At 35.2% G+C, this 16,835-nt stretch overlaps 2 protein-coding genes and 1 pseudogene across 2 annotated transcripts; 2 read left to right on the forward strand and 1 right to left on the reverse strand.

The window, feature by feature from the left end:
- Positions 1-232: 232 nt before the first annotated feature.
- Positions 233-2,916, forward strand: LOC140833440 (putative calmodulin-3). Its single transcript, XM_073197772.1, is given in 4 exon segments — positions 233-1,368; positions 2,031-2,190; positions 2,192-2,481; positions 2,624-2,916. Coding segments are annotated over 3 exon segments (384 nt in total). The 5' UTR covers positions 233-1,346; the 3' UTR covers positions 2,394-2,481; positions 2,624-2,916.
- Positions 2,917-7,313: 4,397 nt separating this feature from the next.
- LOC140834113 (CBL-interacting serine/threonine-protein kinase 3-like) lies at positions 7,314-12,160 on the forward strand (annotated as a pseudogene).
- Positions 12,161-12,365: 205 nt separating this feature from the next.
- LOC140834112 (pentatricopeptide repeat-containing protein At1g18485-like) lies at positions 12,366-15,052 on the reverse strand. Its single transcript, XM_073198755.1, has one exon. The coding sequence runs from the start codon at positions 15,026-15,028 to the stop codon at positions 12,581-12,583; it is 2,448 nt and encodes an 815-aa protein (XP_073054856.1). The 5' UTR covers positions 15,029-15,052; the 3' UTR covers positions 12,366-12,580.
- Positions 15,053-16,835: the final 1,783 nt, after the last annotated feature.

Raw genomic sequence — 16,835 nt, forward strand, 5'->3', positions numbered from 1 at the left:
TTATTTTTTAATAAAAATTTATATGTAAATTTTGAAATAATAGTCGGATAGATAATTTAAAATATTAAAAAATTTTAGAGTTTAAAATTCTAACCGGTACACAACAAGTTGGTAACGTTTTGCGGAAGGCAGCCACAGCTTGACCCAAGTGGTTCCGAACAACTCCACCTACACCACAGCAGTTACCTTCTTCGTTGAAACTTGCGTCTACATCCAGCCGTAAATAGTTTGTCGATGGCACTTGAACGGTAAATTCATCAACTCGTTTCCGATCCCTATTGTTTAGGATGTTAAGGCTCAGTACTTTCGTGTCGTGGATCCTAAAATGCTTCAGCTCATTCCAAACTTCGTTATTTTTCCAGAACTCTTTCGCCATCGGACAAGTAGACAAGGCATGGCAAGTAGAATCCTCTAATTTATTGCATAATGGACACCACCCGGAGACAGGTGCATGGTTCCTTCGGAGGTTCATTTCAATGGGAATGATATTATGAAAGACTCTCCACCAAAACACGAGAATCTTGGGAGGGACTGCCAAGGACCATAAGAACCGCCACCAGTTCTCTAACACAAAGGAATTCGACTGATCGAGGCCAATACCAATTCTATAACTGCTCCTTACGACCCTTTGGATCATGTTTCAAGAATCTAGTATCTTCAACAGTAACATTAGATAGTGGGATCATGAGAATTTCCTGAGCTATATAAGGCAAACAAACCCCTCGAATTAAAGGCTCATTCCACTGATGGTTATGAATAATTGTACTAACTTTTGTGCCTTCAGACAGCTGGACAACCTGCGGATCGAGTTTGTTCCGTAGCGAAGGAACCCAACTATCTCAAAATATGTCCATTATAGCGCCATCACCAATACTCAAGCACGGCCCCTTCTCTAAAAATCCTTATTCCAGAATAGAGAGCGCTAGTGTGGTTGAAATAGCGAGCTTTAAGGACCCTGCCAACAAGGATCGTGGATTCTGGATAATTCTCCAAACCTGGTTGACCAATAAGGCCTTATTAAAAATTTCCAGTTTCCGGAAACCAAGCCCACCTAAGTATTGTGGTTGGCACAGTACGGCCCACGTTGTCCAGTGCATTCTTCTTCGTTCATCCTGAGATCCCCACCAAAACTAGGCACACACCTTCACAATAGAGCACAGGTCGCCTTTGGGATACGGAAGCATGACATTGCATAACTAGGCACAAATTTAATCAAAATTTTCTTCCCACCAACTGAGAAGACTTAGCTCCCCCACCCTTTTATTTATGCGAAGCTTTCTCCGGTAATCAACCAAATCGAACCTTCTTACCGTGTAAGGAGAAAGTTGGGAGCCCAAATACACCTCATGACCTTGCACAACCGGAATGGTGAGCTCTGTTTTGATCATGTTGACCAATGCTGAATCTGTATTTGGAGTAAATGATAACGTCGATTTCTCTTTGATTTCTCTGGCGTGTGCGTGTTTGCGTTATTTTTTTTGTATGTGAATGATGAAATATGTTCAGTGTTCTGTAGGTTTAGAAATATGTGGTGTTTGTTTTTGTTGTTCTATTCGTATTTAGCTTACTAGTTGTGATACTCTGAAGAAATGGTTAGCTTTCTTGCATGGATTGTTGATGCTAAAGCTTTGATTTTGTTGTTGTTTGAATGGTTAGGTGCTAGCTGTTGGTGAAAGTTTCTTCCTTGATGTCTGCTGTTTGATTCATATTAGGCGGATTAGTTGTAATGTGCAGAAGAAATTGTTGGAATGTTCATCACTCTCTCTCAATGTTGGCTTTGTTTTTTTTTTTTTTTTTTGCATGGATTGTTGATGCTTAACCAGTGGATTTTTTTGTTGTCATGCTTTATTTCACGGTTTGGTTTCTTATTTGCTGTCTGAAACTACCGTGGAAAGGTGTCTGATTTCTCTTTGTTTTGGTTGAGTTGACTGCGGCAGAATATTGTTTTTGTGCTATTCGTTGGTATAGAATTTGATTTGGGATGGACAACCTGTGAATTTTTGTTAATGTCTTGTGAACCAAACATGTAGGTAGTATCACTATCACGGAATTTGGCAATGTGATGCTCTCCTTTGGCAAGAACCCAACAGAAGCTGAACTTCAGGATATGATCAATGAGGTTGATACTAATGGAAATGGAACAATTGATTTCCCTGAGTTTCTCAACCTGACGGCGTAGAAAATGAGAGACAAATTCTGTGGAGGAGCTCACGGAAGCATTCCGGGTTTTCGACAAGGACCAAAACAGGTTCATTTCTGCAGCTGGACTTCGCCATGTTATGGCGAATCTCGGTGAGAAGCTCACCGATGGGGTGGACGATGAGATTATCCGCGAGGCAGATGAGGATTGTGATGGGCAGATCGACTACAAAGAGTTCGTCAATTGGCGATGATGGCCAAGTGAGTACTGAACAACTCAAACAAAGTTTTAAGTTATACATAAAAAGAAAACAGAGATGATAAAATCACAATATTATGTTTGTCGACGTCTTTTCCTGCTTGTATTGTCATTAAGTGTTGTTCCTAGTTTTATTTAGTAGCCACTTTCTTTTCTTTCCATTATTCTTTGAAATATTTGTGTTCGACAAATTGCTAGCAATAAAAGCAATTCAATCTACTCAAGCCACGATATCGAAAAGTATCTTGAAATTAATGTCATACAATTATGATGTTTTTAAACTGTTTTTAGCTAGTTAGATTGTGCTTGTCTTCGGCTAGGCTCACCTTTACCTTTGAATATGATTCTCATGCATGCATATGTCTGAGTAGAGACCATGATCATGGATGATTCTATGCTACATCGCGAGAAACACTCTCATAGTATTTGTATAAGATGTCCGTGCTAACATCTTACTTAACAACGAAAAATATTGAAGAGCTTCGTATGTTTGTTTTGAATTGAGATGCTCACGCGAACATTTTATACAAAAAATTCACCAAAGTTTTACGGTTCGTTTCCAAAATCGAAATTGGAACCACATGGGATTGCAACAGATTAGTCTTAAATTTTAAAGTAGTCTGGTATTATACAAGACGTATGCTTCCCAATATGCCCAGAAAGCATACAAATGGTACCCATGATTAATAAGAACTTATTCCGGTCTTGAGCTTTATTGGGAAGCATTGATGTATTTTTTTCCTTGACCAAGATTCCTTAATCCTAAACTAGGCAAGTGTTAGGATCAGCAGAATGTTTAGAAAGGAGTTAAATAAACAATCCAAATATTTCTTTATTTTGCTTCTGAAATATGTGTTTCAAAGTTTTTCACGAGTCAGAGACTTATCTCGATCTTTGAAAGTACAATATGGACTAATTAAAAGTACAGAAACTAGTCCACAGAACAGTAAAGGTAAAATAACACAAGGTTTGTTTCTGAAGTTTGAAAAACAAAACCTCTACGTCTTCATTTCTTTTGTTTCCAGAATGTATCACTTAAAAACTTTGATCAGTACACACTTTGATATGCTTTCGTTGAACCCCCAAACTTAAATTCCTACTCCCAAATATAACGAATGTTATGGTGAATAGTGTCAAAGGGTGAAAATAGACAAGGTGCAACTAAAGGCTGCCGCAGAGAGCGGGTTCGCAAATACCTAGTCCTCTAAGTGCATTACAACCTATATCATACTGAAGATTCAAGACGATGCTTAAAGGGTAAAGAGGGTTATATATTACTCGACCCCAAAGGCGTAACGAGTACTTTCTATAGGGTTTGTGATGCTTTAGATGTACAAGAATCTGAAGGCAACTTCTGTTGGTTGTAAAACATATATATAATAGGTGTTTACATTTACAAAATAAATTTTTTGTAGTGTAAGTAGTTCTATATATATTTAGCTAAACGAGCTCAAATGTCACACAAACAAGCATTTTTTGAACCTGTGATATGCAGTCCGCTTGCATGTGTACAGAGGGACCAACATTTTGCTTACATATATCTTATGCTTCGTACTTGTATTTCATTTAATATTATACATATAAATTTAATTTTTATATATATATATATATATATGTATGTATGAGCTTAATTATCAGAGCTGGGATGTGGGGGAGATTTTGGTGCAAGGCAAGAGTTGACACAATCAATGTTACCACTCCCACAATCTTGATAACAAGTAGGATCTTGATCATCGGTTGTACACTTGGCCACACATGTCGCATATTGTTGGCTGCAATTGGTAAGACATTGTCCGATGTTTCCCTGCATGCCCCAAACTTGGATCAACATCATGTATAGAACCACGAGAATGTAAATCCCTCGGCGTCTCATCATATGAAATTTTTTAAGATCGAGTAAGATTTTCGGGCTTCCTCTTAAACAAATGTTGAGTTATAAAGGATTGATGATGGAGGAGGTGAAGGAGTTGCTTGTCCAGCACCTTCTGCTTTTGCATGCTAATGGCATGATTTGTAGTTTATTACTTATAGGAGTTGATGCATCCAGTAGGTAGGAGCAAACATCCACCTTGTGAAAAACATTAAGGGATAAATGTATAAATTATTCAAGTGAAATATCGAGATTGCTGAAATTTAAAGTGTTAATTTTCTTTTCTTTTGAAAAAATGAATCAATTAATGAGAATCGAACATGTGACATATGTTTTGATTGTCCTATCTAACAAGGATAATTATTGTACCCAACAAAACGAACTTGTTGAGTCTCTCGACTCATTAAGTTTGATTGGTGTAGGTGACAAAAACTAAAAGAGACGTGATTTTTTAGGGAGTTGCCTTCAATTTGGGCAAGTACTTATCTGAGTCCTGTCCCACAAAACTTTTATGATATTTCCACTGAAAGTCCTATGACCTTTTCTTAGGGGATATGATCATTTGAATAAAATTTAGTATATTTTTTTCAGATGATTTTCGGACAATGGGTATTGAACAAACACTGATTGCATCCTTTTTTAAAGTTGCGTCATGTATTTATATCAGTAATAAAGGAGTTTTCGTACATTATTTTGTGCTTTTGTTTTTAACTCAAGTTATTGTATGTCGTTTTCAAATTGATCAATCTTGATTATGTTATCATGTTTATTACATAATTGGAGCATTGTCGACTTATAAGTGATTTTATGTGTTATAATTGAGATAAGAGAGAGACTTTATAACATGATATAATCTTATGGTTCGTTAATGTTATTGCAATTGTTAAATAATGCAAGAACACTTAGTTAGTTAGTTATTGTATTTTGTTGAGTTAGTTTAATCTAGATCAACATAATATATTAATAGATTAAGAAATTATGACAAAATCATGGCTTAAAATTCAAATCCAATCAGTAGAGAATATTAAGGGATACATGAATTGATCTTAATATTTGTTTATTTATTATTTGAATTCAAATTATTTATATTACGTATGTTTCATCTTTTTATTTGAATTTCAATTTAGTTTAATAAATTTTCACATTTTCGTCAAAGGTAAGTAAAGAATTATGCTTCAGGTAAATTTATTATATATCAATCTCTGTGAAACGATACTGGCATTTTTTATATTAAAACTGGACTCATATATTTGCAGTAATATCAAACATCTTAGAAAGATTTAATTGTTATAAATTATTGTGTTAGAAAAACTAGATCACCAAGATAAAGACAAAAATGACAAAAACTTTAATACAGACAATGATACTTTATGCACCTATTGTTACGCCCCGAGATAATCATAGAATACTTCACATTAGCGAAATGTAATACATTGGCGCGGAAGCATACAACTTGAAATAAACTGATAAAAAAAGAAACTTAAATATTGGCAACGATCTTCTCTTTCCTTACCATCCCCAGAACTGTATTTGTTCTCCATCTTCTAACTGATCTTCATTCTTATCTAAGAAGTGGTGAGTTTGTGAGTGACATGGTCATCACTCAGTAAGCAGGAGTATTGCTCCCGGCTTTAAAAATCATTTTTCAACAAAAACAATAATAGCAGATACATACATAAATATTCTTATTTTCCATGAATAAACATGTATTGGAATTATGCACTGAACAAATTATGAATTTCATGGCTAACCGATATTAGTCCCTTCTATGGTCTCTCCTCTAAGGGATGAGGCGAGGAATCAAGAATCAAGAATCAGGTATATTCAGTACCATTAGTTCCCAAATTTTCAGTGCTTCGGAAATACAGATTTCAGAAATCATATTTTAAACACGTATAATACGTATATGTTGGTTAATTTTTAAATATATATCGAGTTAAAACAAAAAGTACACATACCTATTTGTTCTTGAATAAGAAAAACGTGTAAAATGATTGACTCGAAAATGGTTAAAACTTTGCTGGACTTCGAACAATGATTGTATAGAACTTCGACTCAATATTATGGTAGAACTTATACTCGAAAATGTTGCAGAATTTCGTATCTCTTTACAGCTCATGAAGCTTGAAAAATTATGAAGTATTTGATGTAGTATTGTGTGGCTTTTGTCTAGCTTAAGATCCCTATTTGTAAGCCTCCAAAGAAGTGAGCGGAAGGTCTTAATTATGTCCATCTTTAAATGCCATAATTTTCTTTTCTTTTGGATGTTACAACTCTTACCATTTCAACTTAATGAAGCTCCTTATTTGTCTCTTTATTTTTGAGTTTATAGCTTGTAAATGACATATAATATGTGATAATTACTTGTATAATCTCCTTTAATTTCTTGACGTGTTAACAATTTTCAAGTCTTCACAACCATCTTTCTGTTATGATGTGGCTTGCGTAAGGCTGATCTCTTTGCCGATATACATTTGTTTTGTTTTTATCAATTAACAAGGAATCTTTAATTCATTAGCTTAGCTTTTTTCCTTGGTGACTTACAATATCTATTATAGCAAGTCCAACAGTTTATCCTACTATCTTAATGTTTATAACATGAAATCTGTTGTCTTTATTTTTTAATGTAAACTCTCGAACTAACACAGTAGTCTACAAATCACACTAACTAAATAAATTACACATGACAAATCATGTAGAATAGATTCCAATCGCGCTGACTCTTCAAATGAAGATCTTCTACTCCCTCTTAATAGCAAATGCTTATTTGCCTGTCATTAGTGTCCATATTGACATGTTGAGAGCGACGAAAGAAATAAACCAATTTTTCATAATTGATCAAACGTTCGTCTTTTTACCGACTCAGAACAACAGTAGAACCCTGAAATCTGTTTATACGTGTATGTCGAGGGAGTTTTGTCACGCCAACAATGTTATCCATGTAATTAGGCATGCACATTCGTCACTAATTTCATTAATTAAAAAATCTATCAAATGTTTAATAATTTATGAAGAAAATTAATGGATGGATTTAATAATAACCCTTTTTTTGTCGGAGAAAAAAGTTTCATTATGCTGGAGCAAACCCGAGCTCCAGGAGATAGTTCTTTGAAGATAATGGCGGTCCCTTGCACCAATTACACTCGATTTGCATGCGATGGAGAGAACAGCGACAGGATGAGCTTCTGACTTCGCACTGTACGACGAATATCCCGACCTCTCAAAAGGATAGTAATTATTATTATCATTTAATGAGGCAACATCAAAAAGAAATTAATAGCTGTTTGGGAACCTTCCAAGAAGTGAAAATTGATGATTTAGCAGAAAATTTTAATTTATCTTTTTGGTAAAGTTGAGAAGACTTTAAGGGCCGAGTGTGGTGTACCTTGAATTCTTGATTCTGATGCGTCTCTTTCTGTGGTGTCACCTAGTTTCGAGCCCTTCTTGTACTATAGTTCGTTTTGGTTCGTCTTTAGCGAGAAATCTTGAATTTTGAAGTATTGTTCTGCTTTGCATTTCAGGTTGATTAATCTGTGAGCTACATTTCGAGAAATTCAAGCTTCCTCGCTCATTTCATCTTGGGCTTCAATTCTTGTGTAGTATTTTGGGAACCCTTCAAGATTATGAGTTCGTGGAGTTGTTTTTGTGCAGAAACTTGAGACTGTTGTTGTGAGATTGTCTTTTGATTTCAAGGGTCTTCAAAGCCTTTTGCTGGATCTTGGGAATATTGAGTGAGTTCGAAAAAGTAGATAAAATGTTTCTACGAGGTTGGTTGGAATTTGGTACGTTTTGTGAGAAAGTTGAGAGATTTTTGGCTAATTTTGAATCAGTGTTTAAGTTTTAATTGGTTTTCTTTTTTGGTTTAGCTTGTGGTTTGTGATTGGGATTTAGTGTTGGATTAGCGAGTGTGGAATCAGTATAATTGATTATCTTATCTATTGTTTGTGGTCATCATGATGATTTTCTGGAGTTTATTATTCTATTATTGGCTGATTTTTAGTGTTTTTTTAGTCGATCATTTTATAATCTAAGAATGACATTGATTGAGTGTATTTTAATCTGTAAAAAGAACCTCTCTTAAAAGAAATGTTACCTGTCATTTTCCCAACCCATACAATTGGTGATTCTGCTCTTCTATTGTTAGGTATAAATGATCAATTCCTGAGCTTGGCAACTTTTGCTTTCAGCTGTCATGAATTCATTTTTCGTGCGAATATCAATAAACTGTAGAAATCTTGCTGGATTTTAAAGTTAGTAAAATGTTTGACTGCATACACTTATGATTTGTCCGTGCAGGAAATTTTTTATTTAAAAGTAAAGGTAAGGGGAGAATATACCCCCATAATCATCAGCAAATGAGTCAATCAAAAGTGAGGCGAGTAATCGGAAAGTATGAGGTTGGAAGAACTATTGGTGAGGGAACATTTGCAAAAGTGAAATTTGCCAGGAACACAGAGAATGGACAGCCCGTGGCAATCAAGATTTTTGACAAGGATAAGGTTCTTAAGCACAAATTATCTGAGCAGGTTAACTTTCTTCTTCATTTTCCCATATGCCTCAAAGCCTTTGTATCAAATTCAATGATATCCAATGGAGTAGTTATTTATATTTTGGAACTACCTGTATGACTTTCTTGATGGTAGGAGATGGCCTGTATTTTATTGAATTCATCTTTCTAGTTATGGATATTTTCACTCTATAATTAACTATAACTTTGTAAAATAAACTTCTCTTCCGGCTCTAAAATATCTTGTGTATAAATTTGAACAGATTAAGAGGGAGATCGCCACTATGAAATTGATCAAGCACCCCAATGTTGTTCAATTGTACGAGGTTGTACTCTGCACTGATCTTTGGTCCTCGTCAAAGTGTAATATGAACATTCTAAGATCTTCTTAAAGCATGGGACCAATTCTTATATTGTAAAGTTGGAGGTTCTCTTCTCTCTCTGTTTTTGGTTGTGTTGCCTGCATTTCTTATGGTATATCTTCATCAGGTGACGGCGAGCAAGACCAAGATATTTATTGTAATGGAATTTGTCACGGGAGGGGAGCTCTTTGACAAAATTGTAAGATGATAAATGTCCCGCCCTTCCCTCCCACCCCCCACGTCAAATGAATAGGAATTTTCACCATCTTTTGAAGTATGTTACAGAAGATGGATATTTCCACAACTTCTTGTATGTTTTATATATTTTACGCTGTGAATTATTGAAACCTTGTCTGATTTGAACATTTGTATCGATGAAGGTAAATCATGGAAGGATGCAAGAAGATGAAGCAAGAAAATATTTTCAGCAACTGATTAATGCTGTTGATTTTTGCCATAGTAGGGGAGTCTACCACAGGGATTTGAAGGTAGTTGTTTTGACCTTGAATTTGTCAAAAAATAAAAAAATTATATTCCGTATCTTTACTGGTGCAGCCAGAAAATTTATTGCTGGATGCTTCTGGTTACCTCAAAGTTTCTGATTTTGGATTAAGTGCTCTGTCCCAGCAAGTCCAGGTGATTATTGATTGCAATATTGTGAATTTGTTCTTAAATTATTTAGCATTCAGTATTCACATTGTTCATGCGCTTTGATAGTCGTAAAAAGTAATATTTTTGTATATACATAGTTTTCATTTGGATTAAGGGTTACTTCTATGAGATAAAGTGGATAATGGACGGAGATGTTGAAAAGCTTTCAATTTCAGCGCAGAAAATCTTGAAAAATTGCTCGTTGTGTGCTTTGATATTATGCTGATTTTTTAATCAAAGTAGAACTCTTGCAAACTTTGATGTGCCAGGATGATGGTTTGTTGCATACCACTTGTGGAACACCAAACTATGTTGCTCCTGAGGTATGTTTTTTGAGTTATACCACTTTCTTCTTATCTGTCATCTTCCCCTCTTCATGATCAGTGGGATCATAATCGGATTAGGTTATCAACGATCGTGGCTATGACGGAGCAGCTGCAGACTTGTGGTCATGTGGAGTCATACTCTTCGTGCTACTCGCAGGTTACTTACCTTTCGATGATTCCAACCTCATGACCTTGTACAAAAAAGTAAGCATATATTTTGTCAACTTGATTAAAGCATATATTTTGTCAACTTTATAATCAAGTTAACTTCTTTTATTGCTTTGGTTGATTCACTAAATTTTTTATTGGTTACGTATAGGTATCGTCCGCAGAATTTACTTGCCCTCCTTGGATTTCTTTCGGTGCCATGAAATTGATTGCTCAAATCTTGGATCCAAATCCTGTAAATGTAAGTATGAAAATAGCTCAATACAAGCTACCTTGTTCACATCTGATGCTAATTTAAAATGTTCTTTTAACGAATTCTCTATAAAATTTTGTGACCTTTTGCAGCGCATCACTATTCCTAAAATCTTGAAGGACGAGTGGTTTAAGAAAGATTACAAACCACCAGTATTTGATGAGAAAGAAGAGATGAATCTAGATGATGTGGAAGCTGTGTTTAAGGACTCCGAGGTGCATTTTTCAGACTTTGAGAATTATGCGGAATTTTTAACATTCAAAGTATAATCTTTTTAGAGTTTCTTAACATAGAAATATCACGTGATGGAGGACAGGAGGAGAAGCCGACTGCAATGAATGCCTTCGAGTTAATATCCATGTCTAGAGGTCTCAATCTTGGGAATCTATTTGACGCAAACCAGGTCAAAATATTTGAATTGTATCATTCCAACAATTTCTATATAGTGACGTATCCTTGGTCTTATGAACCCTCTCTGTTTCTTTGTTGTTTAGAGAGTACCATTACTCATTTTTCTCTATGTTTTGCCCATTGTTTTGTGACAGGATTTTAAGAGAGAAACAAGGTTCACTTCTAAAAGGCCTGCTAATGAGATAATTAGCAAAATTGAAGAAGCTGCAAAGCCTCTTGGTTTTGATGTTCACAAGAAGAATTACAAGGTAAAAACTTGTTTTTTTGGTACTTTTATGAGATTTCAGGCGTTTTGACCTCATTCATGACTAGAATCTGTATTCCAAGTCTTAGGCGAGATTATGATTCATACATGAATATGATGTTATTTTCCCAGATGAGGCTTGAAAACATGAAAGCTGGAAGAAAAGGCAACCTTAATGTAGCCACTGAGGTACGATTTTACGAAGCGTATTTTTTCTGTTGAGTAATAGTTCGAGTAAGTCTTTTTCGACCCGGACGTTTTCGGGATGCTCCCATTTTTTGATGATTCCATTTTTATTTCTTCAGCAGCTCTTATCTAGTCGGGTTTTATCTGTCTGACTGACTATATATTTAAAACTTTAACGCTAATAATGTTCTTTTCAGGTCTTTCAAGTAGCCCCATCACTGCATATGGTTGAAGTTCGAAAGGCAAAGGGTGACACACTGGAGTTCCACAAGGTCCGCTGGTTTGCCAAATCTGATCTTTTTTCCTGTAGAAATAATGTTCTTTTAATCAGACTTCCTGAAATGATTGCCGAAAACCTCTTAGCTAGTTGGCATGGCTTATTCCATCGAAGGGGAGGCAGTAGGTTCTAGTCCCCCATCCCCATTTATGAATTAAAAAGATCCTGAAGTGGACTCACAGTTTGTTTACTGCTGCTGTTCTTTGATGCAGTTCTATAAAAAATTATCAAGCAAGCCTCCAGGATGTGGTTTGGAAAACCGAAGAGGACATGCAAGAAATGAAGTAGAAAATGCTTCATCAGCTATCTGCGTCATTTGTACAGTTGCGGGTTTGTCGTTCTTTTTGTAACATTAGCAGCCTTTTGCACGGGATAATTTTCAGAACACCTGGTATTTGCGTTTACCGGTGTTCAAAAGCACAACTAGTTATTTTGTGTGAGAGATTCATGCATTGTAAATCTTTTTTAAGTTGAATTAATTCCTAGTTATCCCTTTACTTTCTTTAACCATGAAGTTTTCTAACCACTGTGCAAATCAGTAAAGAAGGATACTTCTACATCTACCGATATCACTATCAGTAAGACTTCAGAGTTGTAAAGATGTACAAATTTAGTCAGCTTGGTTGTCTTTAATTTATCACTTGCTGCCCTGTAAAAGCTCAACTTTTCGTCCAAGTTGTTTTGGTTGTTTCTTTGTGATAAAACTGTGAGATTCTTCAGTGACCAGGAAGTCTGGCACTCATACTTGGTATTCATTGGCAAATTCCAATAATCTGATGTTTCCTTGTTTCTCAGTTTGAAGTTACAATCTTGGTGCCTATTCTCTTCACTTTTGCATATTCGGTGGCGTTTCTTTCTTATCTCACTTCCAATCGTTTTTCAACGATTCTTCTCAACTCAAAAGCAAAAAAAGTGTGCTCCCAGCCATTAACCTGAGTCGGCAAGATACATACAAGGATCCAATCTTTTTCCAGAAATAAAGCCATGTATTTGGTCTTGAACCTGAACCCAACTGCAACCAGGTTTCTTCTTCACATGCCTTGTATTCATCAGTTTTCTAATTCCATCTGCTTCATCCCACCTCCCTGCTTCTGCGTACATGTTTGATAGCAATGCATAATACCCAGAATGTTCAGGCTTCAGCTGAAGTAAATGCTCTGCTGCCCAACAGCCAAGCTCCATGTTACCATGTAGCCGACTTGCCCCAAGTAAAGCACCCCATACATTAACACCTGGTTTAATCTTGAGATTATTAATAAGCGACACTGCTTCTTCCATAAGACCGGACCGCCCAAGAAGATCCACCATGCAAGCATAATGCATATCAGAGGGTGTTATGTACCGTGCCAACATGTCAGTGAAGTATGCTTTCCCCTTTTCAACTAATCCACCATGACTACAGGCAGAGAGGACTGTTATATATGATATCGAATCATATTCAACATCGTCCTTCATAGCTTCAAAGAACCTAACAGCGGAATCCACTTTCCCAACCATTCCAAACCCCATTATCATTGTATTCCAAGATGCAGTATCCTTTTTTGGAATCTGGTCAAAAACCTTCTTCGAAACATCAATTCTTCCACATTTAATGTACAAGTCAAGAAGTGAGTTTGCAACAAAAAGATGATCATGGAGCAACCTTCTCATTGCGAAAGCATGAATTTGCTTCCCTTCTTTAATAGCCGATAGATTTGCACATGCAGAGAAGACTCCCATGTAGGAGACTGTATCTGGCTTCAGTCCTGAAATTTCCATCTCTTTAAACAAGATAACAGAGTTTGAGCACTTGCTAGTTTGTGAATAGCCAAGAATTAGCGTGTTGTAGGATACTTCGTCTCTAAGAGAGATGTTGAATATCTTTTGAGCATGATCCAAGCAACCACATTTTGCATACATGTCTGTTAAAGCATTTGAGACAAACAATTCAAACACAGACTCATTCCGGATGGATCTAGCATGTACTTCCTTTCCATGAATAACAGAACCTAATCTGGCACAAGCAGGAAGGACATTTGTGAGAGTGACATGATTAGGAAGTTCACCATGAGCTGGCAATTCTCTAACATATTTTATGGCGTCCATCTCGTGCCCATTTTGAGCAAAATTACCTATCATGGTATTCCAAGACACAATGTTCCTCACACTCATCTTGCAAAACACATTTGAAGCTTCAGTGAAACGTCTCCATTTTCCATACAAATCCATCAATGCATTCGAAACAAATACATCAGTGTTGATGCTCATTTTCACACTGAATGCATGAAGTTCTCTTCCCTTACTGAAAAACCCTAGCTCTACCAATACCGGTAACATCGTGGCAACGGTAATAGAACTCAGTTCCACTCCCTCCTTTACCATCATCCTAAAACTATCCAAGGCACTGCTATGAAAACCCATATAAGCTAAACTACCGAGTAACGAGTTCCAAGAGACCTCATTTCTCTCGCCAATCTCATTGAAAGCTCCCTCTAAAGCCTCAAATTTTCCACACTTTCCATATGCATCAACCATTGCATTGCCAATCTTTACCTGACCATCCAAACCAACCTTCAATACATAGCAGTGAATTAATCTGACCAAAGTCTCATCTTCCAGACTCGTACACACCGGCAAAATGCTCACAATACTAATGACATTCGGAGTAACCCCGGACACCAAAAACATACCCTTTAACAAACTAACCGATTCCAACCCGCAGTCATTGTCGGAGAAAACCCGAATCACTGTGTTCCATGATATTAAATCTTTCGCGGGCATTTCGTCGAACACTTTTCTTACACTACCCAAATCACCCCAGCTCCCATAAAACAAAATGAGAGTGTTACTCACAAACACGTCATAGTCAAATCCAGCCTTGATCGAACTCCCATGCACCTCCAATCCTTTTTTCACTAGCAAAAAATCCGCACAGAGTTTCAGCACAAAAGGAAACGTGTGGTCATCCGGCCTTAGAGGAGCGGTGTTCCTCAACAAATCATTGTACAACAAAATACCATAACTTCTTACAGTGTCGCGATTCTCACCAGGCCCATTAGATAAAAGGGTGCAGGCCCGGATGAGAGTGTTATGAAGGAATGGGGAACGAGAGAAGGGAAGTGATTTCGTGAAGAGGTGATGAAGAATAGGGGGGTGAGAAAGATTGGTGGCATAGGAGAGGATGAGGGCGGCGGAAATGGAGACGCTGCGTGGCAGGTGGCCGTGTACGACGGCGAGAGAATGTGCTTGCTGAGTTTCGGAGATGGATTGAGCAGAGGCACAGAGAGGGAGAATATCCGCCGTGGGCCGCCATCTTGGCGGTGCACGGGCGGCGGTGGAGAGGGCTTGAAGTCGACTGAGATTGCAAGAGAGGAGAAGCAGGGAATGGGGGAACATAACATGACCAACATTTTCAACGGAGCTCTCTCATTTAACTTTGCCTCATCCTATTTGGTCTTTTATATATTCTAATTCTTTATTTCTTCTAGTATTTTCTCTTTTATTTTATTTAGGAGTGGAAAAAGTTTTGAAATTTGAAATATCGAAAATTTCGGTACGATATGATGGCGTTATTGAAATTTTTGATAAAATAATGGTATAAATTTGAAATTTTTTGGTATATCATAATACTGAAAAAATATATATAAATTAAAAAATATATGATTTTTTTAAGTAAAGAATTAAATTAGAATATATTAAAAAGGCCAAGGACTAAAAAAAAATTATATTGGCAAAAAACAAAAAATAGAAATAAAATATATGCACAAATTTGTGTGAGACGGTCTCACGGATCGTATTTTGTGAGACAGATCTTTTATTTGGGTCATCTATTAAAAAATATTATTTTTTATTGTGAATATTTGTATGGTTGACTCGTCTTAGACATAAAAATTCGTGAGATCGTCTTAATTAAAAAAGACTTATTCTAAAATATAATGTAGCTCCATATTTTACTCCCGCAGCACTTTGTTTATTTTTTCGATTTTTTGCCTTTTTTAGGCCAACATTGTTATTTATGATTTACATTATATTATTTTTTCATATCAGTATGTATCGTTTATAATAATTTTTTATATTTTAAAATTTATAAATATTTTTTCGTTATTTTGGTATATCAGAATTTTCCAAATTTCACATCATTACCGCATCAAAAATTTCGGTATCATATTTAAATTATTTTGTCACGAGTAGTTAAAATAAAGAAAAAAATACTGAAAAAGGAAATAAGGAATTATCTATACATATTATAAAAGTGTGAATCAAGGTCAAAGTTTTTCTATTGTGTATTGTCAACTTTGTCCTTAGTTTGTACATACAGGAAAAATTTAGTGAGGATGTTTTTGTCAAATCAGTTATTATGATAAGGACAAAATTGTCAAACTACATTTATGTATTATAAAAGTGTGAATCAAGGTCAAAGTTTTTCTATTGTGTATTGTCAACTTTGTCCTTAGTTTGTACATACAGGAAAAATTTAGTGAGGATGTTTTTGTCAAATCAGTTATTATGATAAGGACAAAATTGTCAAACTACATTTATGTTAGATAATGATCAAGTTGCCAAAAAAACTGAAACTTTAAAATTCTTTTATTTTTGTTTTCTTGTAGATGAATTGAACAAACTTTTTTCACAAAAAATATTAATTTGAAAAGATTGAAATACCAAAATATATTGACCTTATTTTCTTATAGATGAAGTGAAAAAAAAAAATTCACAAAAAACTTAATTTGTAGATTTTTTCACAAAAAAGTTAATTTGTAGATTTTTTTCACAAAAAATAACAAATTTTTTTTTTTATTTTCTTGTAAATAAAGTGAAAATATTTTTTCCACAAAAAACTTAATTTGTATAACGATGTGATGTTAAATATCTTTTATTTTATGTTCATTAAGATTAATTATTTTAAAATGAAGAATTAAACTAATGAAGCCAAATCATTAATTAAACTAATTTCGTTTTTGTTTTAACAAAGTTGGTGTCATGAAGAAGGTTCGATATTTAATTATATTTACAAAATGATACAAGAATTATCAGATATAAATATAGATAATCCTAATAAATATTTCATTGATATTTATTTTATTTATATTTCTTTATCAAAAAGAATGTCAACTAATATTGTTCAAACCTTGGTTTATTATGAAAATTTAACGATATAAGATTGAATAATATATTTGTATTAATTTAACTATATTTTCATCTT

This window comes from Primulina eburnea, chromosome 6 (assembly GCF_022965805.1).
Source record: "Primulina eburnea isolate SZY01 chromosome 6, ASM2296580v1, whole genome shotgun sequence".
Lineage (NCBI taxonomy): Eukaryota > Viridiplantae > Streptophyta > Magnoliopsida > Lamiales > Gesneriaceae > Primulina > Primulina eburnea.

Coding starts and splice junctions, on each gene's coding strand:
- LOC140834112 (XM_073198755.1), bottom strand. CDS start 15,028: ATGTTCCCCCATTCCCTGCTTCTCCTCTCTTGCAATCTCAGTCGACTT.